Raw genomic sequence first — 12,234 nt, forward strand, 5'->3', positions numbered from 1 at the left:
TCAGTACTAAGTGCCAGTACTCCCCTTGTCATTCAGTACCAGGCGCCGGTACTCCCCTTGTTATTCAGTACTAAGTGCCAGTACTCCCCTTGTCATTCAGTACCAGGCGCCGGTACTCCCCTTGTTATTCAGTACTATGTGCCAGTACTCCCCTTGTTATTCAGTACTAAGTGCCAGTACTCCCCTTGTTATTCAGTGTTCAGGTGACGGTACTCCACTTCTTATTCAGTACCAGGTTCTGGTACTCCCCTTGTTATTCAGTACTAGGTTCTGGTACTCCCCTTGTCATTCAGTACCAGGTGCCGGTACTCCCCTTGTTATTCAGTGTTCAGGTGCCGGTACTCCACTTCTTATTCAGTACCAGGTTCTGGTACTCCCCTTGTTAATCAGTACTAGGTTCTGGTACTCCCCTTGTCATTTAGTACCAGGTGCCGGTACTCCCCTTGTTATTCAGTACCAGGTGCCGGTACTCCCCTTGTTATTCAGTACCAGGTTCTGGTACTCCCCTTGTTATTCAGTACTAGGTTCTGGTACTCCCCTTGTCATTCAGTACCAGGTGCCGGTACTCCCCTTGTTATTAAGTACCAGGTGCCGGTACTCCCCTTGTTATTCAGTACTAGGTTCTGGTACTCCCCTTGTTATTCAGTACCAGGTGCCGGTACTCCCCTTGTTATTCAGTACTAGGTTCTGGTACTCCCCTTGTTATTCAGTACTAAGTGCCAGTACTCCCCTTGTCATTCAGTACTAGGTGCCGGTACTCCACTTCTTATTCAGTACCAGTTTCTGGTACTCCCCTTGTTATTCAGTACCAGGTGCCGGTACTCCCCTTGTTACTCAGTACTAGGTTCTGGTACTCCCCTTGTTATTCAGTACTAAGTGCCAGTACTCCCCTTGTCATTCAGTACTAGGTGCCGGTACTCCACTTCTTATTCAGTACCAGGTTCTGGTACTCCCCTTGTTATTCAGTACTAAGTGCCAGTACTCCCCTTGTTATTCAGTGTTCAGGTGCCGGTATGTCACTTCTTATTCAGTACCAGATTCTGGTACTTCCTTTGTTATTCAGAACCAGAAGATACTGAGAGGTGGCATTACTCTGGAAAGGAAGAGGTGCTGATACTGCGGACCAGTGAGTACCAGCCCACAATCCCAAAGGATTGTTTATAACACAGATTTTTTTGCTATTGAGTTACTACCACATGGCAAAAAAAGAGCCTTAGTGTAAAGTGGTAGCAAAATATTTCCCCTAATAAATCCTCCTAATGACTTGCTTGATCACTACTGCTCCCAATTCATTTAGTTCATAATCCTCTTTAGATTTGTATTTGGCGCCATCTAGTGTTCATCACCTGTTAAGCACCAAGCGAATCTGTACGTCGACTGCTCTCACGTTAGTTAAACAGAGAGGCAGTTAAGGGCTACTGTGCCAGCGGGAGGGCTGTGATGTTTTATTCACCCTAAAAGCCGTCACTGTTCTGTTGAACCCGCTGCTGTCCTGTGCTTGCACACAGTGAAATAAGAGTGCTGACAGTTGACAGTTGTGTATAATGCTTTCCTCAAGGCAGAAAAGTATCTCTGAGTGGTTGTCCCTGACTGTGGGCATATGCTTCCATCTTTGTGGAGACTGAGCGTGATAAAAACTGTCAGAGGCCTTTCTTTTATAGTATCATCATCATTTTTTAAGGAGCCAAAGAATGGGATCAGTAAATATTAAAGTGAGACAACAGGCTGTCACCATGACATCATAAAAGCAAACACGTGTGTGTGTGTGTGTGTGTGTGTGTGTATGCTGCTAAATAGAGAGTGAGGGCTTACAGAGGGAGTTCGGTGGTATGTTTCACACAGTGAAGAGGGACCTTCTTGCTTGAGGGTCATAGACCCGTCGATGTCATCCTGGTCACTTTCGCTCCAGTAATCTGCAGAGAGACGTGCTCAATGATTCACATTTTCACGGCATGGAGAGAGGAGCCGGCTGTGGGAGCGGCAGACACGTTGGTGACTATATCTGGGCAGTATTTAAAATGGCCTGAGAGCGAGGCTGCATTCGTTTAGGGCGCAGCAGGATCCCCGCTGTGCTCCCTCACCTTCATCGGGGCGAGACACTTTGTCATCGGGTGTATAGCCTATAGCTGCCAGTCCGAGCCGGTTCATCCACCTGCCGGGGGATCAAAAGCAGACACTGTTTCCCCTTTTTAAGCACAATCAACTGCTTACCTGAAGTTTTTACAGAGAGCTAAAATTCTAACACTTACACAGCTTTTTTTGCAGTGGTTCAGATAAACCAGCTGCATAAGAAACTCAAGACTCAAGAGTTCTTCATTGTCACATGTCAAGTACAAGTACACAGTGCCCCCTATAGTGCTGCACATAAATACAAATATAAATACGATGCAATTTATTATTATTTTTTTATTTTGTTTTTTTTTTTTGGGGGGGGGGGGTTCTTGCATGGTAAATGCTGTTTAAGATTTCTTACAAAGCCAATGTTAAAACTAAAAACTGGACCCTCTGAGCAAGACAGATAACAGCCTGGTAAAGTATATATTGTAGTAATGGACAAAATGATGCCTCATGAACCATGCGCTGTATTTTTTGACCCCACCAGGTGGTGCACTTGGTACAAAAAAGGGCAATAGCATGCCCCAAAGCAAACTACATGATTATGACATCACAATATCACATATTGCGATATGTATAAAACCAAAAAGGAGATGGAATTACCCAAAATAAATTATCGCCAAATAGAACAATAAAATGTGTCTTGTAAGTTAGTAGTGTTGCCACGGGTTGTGTCAACGGAAACAAAGCAGCGCCGACACATGCAATAGGATTATTACGCACGCGCACACAGCGATGACCATGCTGAAACGATTTATCATTCAGCGCTTACGTACACACAGTAACAAATTAGAAAATACATGGAGAAAGCAAACAACACGGGCAAATTAATGGCTACAAATAATGAATCACTTCTTAATGACTGAGAGCTTTCGTTGCAATACGGAAAATATTTTAAAAAAACCCAGGTGTTTGGAATGAAACCCATGGCCACATAGGCAACGAACCTGATCGCCCATCATTCCCACTGAGCAGTTAATAGGCTGTATATTCAAAACCAGATCAGGAATTTATGTGTTAATAGTGTAATTAAAATGTAAGAATTAAATAAACGTAATTACGGATAGAGTCGATTCCACTAAATGCATTGTAGCCAAATAACTAATAGTTTTTTTCCTCCATAATCATCATTTGAGTATCATTATTATTATGACACTATAGATATTTTCAAGTTTTTAATATTATTATTGCTCTTATATGACTAACACAATAAATTAATAATCTATTATCGGTACAACTGTCGTATTTAGAAATAATATCACAAAGTGAGTTTTTGCAAGCGACCCGCCATGAGAGTCAAACGATTCATGTTGGGAAACCAGAGCTATGGTGGTTCGAACTAACGTGGTTCAAACTACTGTGGTACTAACAAAGTATGATGGTTTTGGGAAAACAGTCATACTTCTGATGTTAGTTAGTTTGTTAAAGCTAACTTCTATCATTGCATGGGAAACGTACCCCAGCATAAGTGATTCTATGTTTTTCTCCTAAAGGGTTGAAGGTGAGAGAGCCCAGCCATCATTCAACCAGATAAATAACTTTGTAAGAAAAATTATATGGATTTACAATGAATTATTATTACATATTGATATGACTAACACAAGCCGCATTTTCAAATATAACTTTATATATGTTCAAATGGCATTTTCATCTGACCAGTAGAGGGTGCAGTTGCACCCCTTCACCCCCAGTAAAATCGCCTATTCCACCCAGGACCTGACCGCGCTGTATCTGGGTTATGTCTTCATTCTATGCTGTAAGCAGTGCGCATGGTGGGGGGGTCATGCTCTGGGAACGTCCCCCCTTTGCAGAATCATGGGTGACAGCCAAGGAAGTTGTCGGATCCTTGACATGTGACCGGCCCTCAATGGTGAGGCGTGCCCCCGTTAGAGACGACACTGATGCAGTACACACAATACAGGACATCTCTCCCATCTCCCCCTCCCCTGCTTCCCCCCCCGCGGCTGCTTTTTATTTGCTGTACCGTGCAGCTGTGAGCACAAAGCGCCCTGCATGCGAGCGGGATGGCAAGCAGGTCCAGGTCACTGCAAACATTAAGGACTTGAAGTGTCACTTGTGCTCTGGACTTTTTTAAATGAGGAGGACTGGGGGAGAATGGGGCCAGTGCATTATTCTGAGTCATAAAATTCTGCCCTGCCTCTGGGGGGGGGGGGGCGGGAGGTGGGGTGGGGGGGTTGTTTTTTTTTGTACTGGAATATTCCTCCCCATAACATGGTGAAGATATGTTCACTTTAACATTGTATTCTGAGGAGTTATCACATTATGTGTGTGTGTGAGTGTGTGTGTGTGTGTGTGGTCCAGGTATACCTTACCTTGTGGGGACCAAATGTCCCCACAACGTGATAAATACCCTTTTTTATGGGAAAACTCAATTTTATAAAAATCCATGACTGCAATGAAAAAACTAAAAATGCAAGCACTCTTGTATTTTATTTGGTTACTTATGGTTATGGTTAGGGCTGGGTAGGGGTTAAGGTTGTCATAGTTAGCATTAGCATTTTTCCCACAGAAATGAATCAGTGGTCCCCAAAAAGATATGATTACACGACTTTGTGTGTGTATGTGTTTGTGAATATACAATATATCACTATATGTCAATATATAGACTATATATAAACACATGTGCTTATTTTTGGGTGTAATATGTAAGCATAATGTCATACTGAAGGGGAATATTAACAATCCAGTCTTGTGAATTAACCAGTTAATTCCAGTTGATTCCAGTAAATTTCACAGGCAATCTGTACGACGCACAGTGCAAAACACGTGAAGAGTGGCACAAATACAGCATCTCACCCTATGAATGGGAATAGTTTTTTTTTTTAATACCCAATAATGCTGTATTTTAACTGCAATAGTGTAATTATAATTGAAATAATGTAATTATTTGCAATGCATTGAATTGCTCCATTCAGATCACATGGTAACTAGAAACTGGAACAGGGACTTGGAGTTTTTTTTTTTGAGCTGTAGGGGGCGATAGAGAAAACAGGAAACTGTAGTGCAACCACAGAAAAATAGCCTTGCCCCACACCGGGATGTCCGTGACTTCCCCCCATCTGACCACTTGTATTATAAAACAGATCTATAAAATTATAATGACCTTAAATATTCATCCATCTTCCTTATTGCTTATACTGTCCAGGGTGGTGGTTCTTACTGATTTCTTTCTTTATTTATTTGCTTATTTGTTTGTGAGAGATTACAAAAAAAAAGTAATAGTCCCTTCTCAGCTACCCCGCTACAGGGAGGTGACCTTGGAACGCGGAGGATTGAGCAATTGTGTCAGCGGGACGCGTTTGGTGTCCCCGAGGACGTCAGGCAGACTATTTAAAAATCTGGGTCTCCGGAATTAGGCAGAGACTAGCATACTGAGCAGCATCAAGGTTCTGAAGCTTAAAATCACACCCTCTGCTCACCCGTCGGGACCTGTGCGGGAACAGCAAGCACGGGAATTTCTAAAACATGCCAGCCTGAATCGAGGAGGGACTTGAGCAGTGTCGCCTCCTGCGTGAGAGTGTGTCAGGAGGGTATTTGTCAGTGAGCTTCAGAAGAGTTGGGTAAATTAACCCAGTGGGTCCCAACCCAGTCCTCAAGCCTCCGCAACCAGTCCACATATTTGTTCTAGTCCACTGCTTGCGTGCCTGAGCCAGGTGATAAAGGGTTTTATAATTAACTGGCAAGTAAAACGAGGGGTGCTAGTAGCAGAACAGAACTAAAATGTGGAACGGCTTGGAGTGGGGGATAAGGATTGAGAGAAGACCCTTGGAATTAACTGGATAGAAAAGCAGTACATGAGTACATTTAAGATGGCCAGTGTGAGAGCCGCCCGGACACTGCTTCTACAGTGTCTGTGAATCATAACCCCTCATCTGAAGCAGATGACGGGGATAATCATGCTTTTTATCCAGTCCTCATGTAATTCCACATTCTTGCATGGTCATTTACAGTATTCTTTTGATTATTGCCCAGTGGGATGGACTTGGACTGCAGGGTTTAGCTGTGGATTGTGCTAACACGATTTCAGGTGCGATCACAGAGGGAGTGACATAAATTTAGCTTTATGTAACCAGCTACAAGCTAAGGTACTTTATACATCTAATCTCCATGAGTTGCAATTTGATTAGAAGGACAAAGTGTGAAGACTGATCCCTTCTTCTGAAGTTCTAGAGTGACAACCTGGTACAAAGAAACTCCCGGAATCTTATGAGGTCTTCCATAGTCCCTGTAGCATCTACTGTATTCTGGACTGCAAAGGATATGAAGGATGTAGTCTATACCCCATCCTTTGGGAAGAGGAGGTGGCAGCTGTGTGACAGGATGTGAGGTTACGGTGAGCTACTGCATGGGGGTTAATCGAAAACAACTTATGATAGAGAAAGAGCACAGCTGGCCTTGCCGCCTGACCGGCCGTTTTCCAACGCCACCGAAACTGCATCCGCGAAAGGGGAGAAGCAACTGCTAATTTATCTGATCATCCCAAAATAAATAAATAACATCAGTTACATCCTCATAATGCTGTAGGCTTGCTTCAAGATTCAAATTTTGCAATTAAGCATGCTTTTTTTTTTTTTTTTTTTAATTAAAAACACAAGATTGTTAAGCGGTGATCAAAAAACCCTAACCCTAATTAGAGCAAGATCCAAAGACTCTAGAGAATAAAATTCTTTCATTATGATACTATATTATCATGTGTTGTATGAGTTCCCCACATTTTCAGTCACCTTAATATTAACTCAATAGAAATAAACACAAATGCAGAAATACAAGATCAATGGAACTAACAGAGGTCTGTTAAAAGAAGCACAGGAACAGAGACCAGATCATTCTCAAAGTTGCACTAGTGACCCCCTAATGAATTAATTAAAGTGAATGTAAAGGGCATATCACAGATTCATCAAGTTCTCTCTTTCACCGGTTAAAAAAGTCCTCTGCCTTCCCACAATGCAGCGTGGCTCTCTACGCCTCAGAGCAGAGCCAGCGAGGAAGATGAATAAGGAGGTCAGCGTAACCTCTTTCTGGGACAAAAGGGAGACTAAATTATTTATGCACCCTTGTCATCGAAGGCCCTATTCCAAATTTAGCAGATTGCAGGTGATCTTAGACATGGCTGAGCATACACAATCAGTAATGAAGGGCTCTGGTGGACCCTAAAATACTTTCACACCCCCCCCACCCCCAGCTGAGAGACAGAGGTTTGAAAATGAAAATATTTCAAAAGTCTGGCCTCATGTGGGTTCTCAGTGCTTCGTTTCTGACTGGAGTACATCAGTGACTCTTTAAAATACTATTACAATGTTAATTAGTGTGTCATCGTAAGGAATACATGTTTAAAATGAGTGGAGGTTTGAATCAGGGGCAGACTAAGAGGCGGGGCAGCCGTCACAGAGCCTGGGCCCCCAGAGCGACGTCGAGGCCCACCCTCTCACCTCCAGTCTCACATATGTGTGAAATAGTCATGAGAATTACAGTTCTGATATCATGCATATAATACAGACTCCTGATTTTTATATCTCATTTTTATGTATACAATCTCATACAAATGTATACAATGTATACAATCTCATGCAAATGTATACAATGTATACAATCTCATGCAAATGTATACAATGTATACAACATCATACAAAAAAAATACTTCAAACTATGTTGTTCAAAAAGCATGTTTGTGGAATTTGCCAACTACTATAGTGCATGATGGGTACAATATTTGGGGGCTACTTAAATTTCATCATCTGCAACTGCTGCATTTGGTGTAGGCAGGTCCTAGGTGTGAATTTGGAAGGGGGTGGGGGGGGCATGGTCCATTTTTGCCCCAGGGCCCAGTGTACAGTTGACCCGCCACTGGACTGAATCCTAGTCCTGTGTGGGTGTGGAGTTTGCGTGATCCGCAAACGTTGAAAGATGCATGAATGAATATAATCTTAAAAACTCCATATATGTATGCAGGACCTTGCACTCTCCTGTTTCAACACACACAAAATTCAACGGGATTCTTCTGGCTGTATTTTTAAGCAATATTTCATTTCAATTTTCCATTTTCTGTCCTATGACAAAATCCAGCACGAATCAGACGAAATAATAATAATACGTAAATACGGAGAAAATGGCCGTAAAAAGGCAGACGACGCGCCATCGTGGCGGGCAGCAGATGGCGCCGTTACGGATGAAAGGCAAACTGGCCCGGCGGTGCGCGGAGGTTTTCAGACAGGGACTGTATTCATTCGGCAGACGCGGAGCGTTGCTTGAAGCCGAGCCACCGCCCACGGACATGGAGTCGGCTGTCGGGGGCTCGCCTCCCTTCACTGGATAAGACCTTTTATCCTTTCGGAGGGAACTTCCTTTCCCTGCTCCTCGTCATTTTTTTAATGGGCAGGGATTTGGATAGCGGTAAAGCAGTATGAATGAGTCGCAAGTCGATCTGAGCAAGTATTTTGCATTTTTTTCCAGTATTCTGCACTAAATACATTGATAAGATCTAAAAACCTGAAACCAGCTTTTAGTTTTGGAACGACAATAGCTCAAGATACCGGCCAGTGAGTGGTAAATAAATGTAACAGTTTAGCTAGTGCACTAGTGTATTAACGATAGAGGGCAGTAATGATGTTATACCCTGTTAACCAGGGTAAACCAGTGGGGAATGCAGCTAGACCTACTATATTTAATAACGGGGTTCCTGGAGTCCTTGCATGCATTCTGCTGTCATCACTGCCTTCACCTACCTGTTCATCTCCTCCAAACAGTCGGTGGCAAAGAAGAAGCTCTTGATTTTGGGGTGACAGGCTTTGAAGGCACTGGAGAAGATGGAGGGAGCCAGTTAGTCACTGGAGGAGGAGACAGCCAGCACCGTCCAGCCCACGTGCGCAGGGGTGACCTCACGCACGCACACACGCAGAGCGCGCCCCCCCACTGCTGTTCTGCGTGATAACCGACATCAGAGCTCAATCAGCCTCTCGGGTGGACATCAGTGACTTGGGGAGCAGACGTGCATCGTTTTTCGCCACCCATGCAGCGTTATGGATGCATCTGGCCCCTTTTTCACAACCTTGCTCGTCTCTCTGTACTTTCGAAAAGGGGAATGAAGCAGAGGGTGGTGCGGTCTGACGCTACCCAAGGAGAGGCAGCACTCACACGCTGTTGTGCACCGTGAGGCTCTCTGCTCGCAATCAGAGTTAACATCTGCTTTCGGTCAAACCTCACGCTCCCAATACCGTAAAGGAGCCACGGTTTCTGTTTGATGACATCAGACCGAGGTCAGATTGCAGGGGGCGTAGCTAGAAATGCTGGACCCCCTGACAAGATAACTGAAAGTATTCAAGGACCCCCGTAAAATGCCCGGCTTTCTGAATCGGCCAGGGTATCCATGCCCCTTCTGTACCCCTGTCAGAACACAAACTATGACCTGAAGGAGGTCTGGAGCAGCGGGGGGCGGGGGGGGGGGGGGGGGGCAGTGATGCACTCACAATTTCCGCCTGCACTCGATCGCTCTGTCTATCCTGAATTCGGGTAGGCTGATAAACCCCTCTGCTTTCTCATCCTGAGGAGAGAAAGAGAGTGAGAGAGAGGGAGAGAGAATAAGTTAACCCTAATGTCCTTCAACCAAACGTGTTTAACATCCATCACTGGAAACAGACCCTGCCAATGACTCATAGCCGTGAAAGCCTTCTGAAAAAGGTCGCTGTTGTTGCTGAAACAGCTTATCTTAGACATCCATTCAAGGCCCTCTGCGTGATTAGTAACTTTACCTTCAGGAACTTAAGTTTCTAAAAGACACAGGAAGATGTCCAAGTTGGGAAAGGTACATAAAGCCAAAATTTTACACCTGTCGATATCATTATACTGGAATCATGAACATCTTTAAATTTTTATTGTTGTTCACCTGAGACAATGAGAAGTAATTTAAAATATAAATTCTATTAACATTCTAAGATTCAGGCCTCCAGCACCATTTTGTCACAAAATTCTGGCAGACTAAGCGGTTTTGTTTCCTACAATAGGGTCTTCATTAATTGCCAGTAATATTTCTGCCCTTTTGTATGGAGACAGACTCATTTAAGGAAGAACTTAGCCAGCAGCAGAGCCCACAGCCATAATGAGCTGGCTAGAGTTACCTGCATTCCTGAATGTAAACGTCAGCTAGCTAATTTCGCCAGCATAACGGATGCTCACTACTGACATTCGTTTCCAGAAAGAACCATGATCAGAGCTAAGAAGACATTGTTGACACCGCAGTGATTTCCTGGGTGATAACATATGCTAGATCTTCTAGAAGCACAAGTCCTATTACCCCAGACTTCAATAAATTTGACTTTCTGAATATAAGGTTAATAAAGACTGAGGTGACATCCATGAACACAAAGGGAATCAGAAGCATCGCCACAACTAGACACCTGGAATCCATCAATGATGGGGGGAATGTAGGTGGTGCTGGTGGTGCTGCTGGTGTTAATGTTGGTGGTGCTGCTGGTGTTAATGTTGTTGTTGCTGCTGGTGTTACTGCTGGTGGTGATGGTGGTGCTGCTGGTGTTACTGCTGGTGGTGCTGCTGGTGCTGCTGGTGTTACTGTTGGTGGTGATGGTGGTGCTGCTGGTGTTAATGTTGGTGGTGCTGCTGGTGTTACTGCTGGTGGTGCTGCTGGTGTTACTGCTGGTGGTGATGGCACATGCATTTGTTACCTCACATCAACAGGCTGGTAGAACTATTACCAGCCTTCTATAATACTTCAATGAACATCCTTCAACTTGTTTAGAAGGATGTAGATACTTTCCAAGACCAGGAAAACTGTTCCCATTGTTCTCAAGGTGCTGGAAACTCATGAAAATATCTGATATATTCAATATCAAGTAGTGATGCCAGAAGTAGGCCTCTTGCCAGCGAAGGCCCCACCGCAGCGGGATAATCTTCCAGGCTTTGTCTGGGCATCAGATATAATCTCAGATCTTAAGGCCAGATTAGAACACGCTTTCCCGTAGCTTTAGCGTGTTTTGAAGGGATTCCGGTTATAATGTTGTGTTTGCGGTGCCCTGCTGCCGCTGTCAGATGGCCGCTACACTAGGCCAGCCTGCCTCAGCTCCCAAGGGCTCTGATGGCTTCCTATCACCTCGGTGGCTTTAGAACCCACTGATGACTCAATGTTGCTTAGTTGAGGTTCACCGCATTCCGCGTCATTTATATAGTATCGCAGTTTATTTACAGGTAGCAGAGACCTCCTTTCTTCCATATCAGTGCTAAATCACTAAATCAGAACCTGGTATGCGATTTAAAATTAAATTTTATATGTACTACCATATTTTGAGCTACAGTGGGATTGGATTAATATTGTATGACATGTCAACTCTGCGACAGGTATTACTACGTTATTGTCTGCCACAGTCGTCTCCCCGTCTTGGTCCTACACTTCTCAGCTACCACAACCGTATTGGATAAATAGATAAGGAAGACGGCTCAAAGTGAACCGTACTTCCACCGTGCGTTTGTTCTCGAGCGGGCTGACGCTCCGGCTGCTTACGTTCTGGTTGGTGTACCAGTACAGCGAGGAGTCCTTCAGAATGAACCAGTACTTCTTCCACTTCTGAGTGAAGTAGCCCTTGGCGTCCTTCTTCTTCCACAGCCAGCCCTCACAGTCTCCGTGGCCGAGGTCCTTGCAGGAGATGCGTCTGCGGCTTCCGACTGTCAGAGAACCTGCCAGGGAGAGGGGCGGGCTCCGGGCAGCCGTTACCCTTGACGGTGACAGGGTGACCTCTGAACCACATGGCATCTCACAGCCAATCCTATCCAGCCCATGAGTTGACATTGGACAAGAGTCGACCTTTAACCCCAGCCTGACAACCAGAGGCGGATTAATGCACCGACAATGGTGAGCTAAAACCTAGGACCCTGGCAAAATCAGGGGCCCCTCCTCGCTGCAGGAAAAATGGAAGAGTCAAACTTATTAAATCTGGTCAGTTGATCTATAGGTCAAATATGACCCCCCCACCGTGGGCAATCAGTCAATCAGCAAATTTGATAGCCCCCTCCCTCCAGCCCCCCACCCAATGGATAAATTTTACTGGCAGCATCTCTTCATCCCCGATCGCACCCTCATCACACCCCCTCTCA

General features: G+C 44.5%; 1 protein-coding gene across 3 annotated transcripts in view; it reads right to left on the reverse strand.

The window, feature by feature from the left end:
• LOC111855503 (connector enhancer of kinase suppressor of ras 2) overlaps positions 1–12,234 on the reverse strand; it is a 95,289-nt gene that overhangs the window by 3,749 nt on the left and 79,306 nt on the right. For all 3 annotated transcript variants that reach the window (XM_023834577.2, XM_023834576.2, XM_023834575.2), the window contains 5 exons: positions 11,645–11,817; positions 9,600–9,673; positions 8,859–8,930; positions 2,082–2,152; positions 1,813–1,913 (listed from right to left, as the gene is read on the reverse strand). In XM_023834577.2, coding sequence (XP_023690345.2) covers positions 1,813–1,913; positions 2,082–2,152; positions 8,859–8,930; positions 9,600–9,673; positions 11,645–11,817 — 491 coding nt within the window. The remainder of the gene's footprint in view (positions 1–1,812; positions 1,914–2,081; positions 2,153–8,858; positions 8,931–9,599; positions 9,674–11,644; positions 11,818–12,234) is intronic.

Source organism: Paramormyrops kingsleyae, chromosome 10, assembly GCF_048594095.1.
Source record: "Paramormyrops kingsleyae isolate MSU_618 chromosome 10, PKINGS_0.4, whole genome shotgun sequence".
Lineage (NCBI taxonomy): Eukaryota > Metazoa > Chordata > Actinopteri > Osteoglossiformes > Mormyridae > Paramormyrops > Paramormyrops kingsleyae.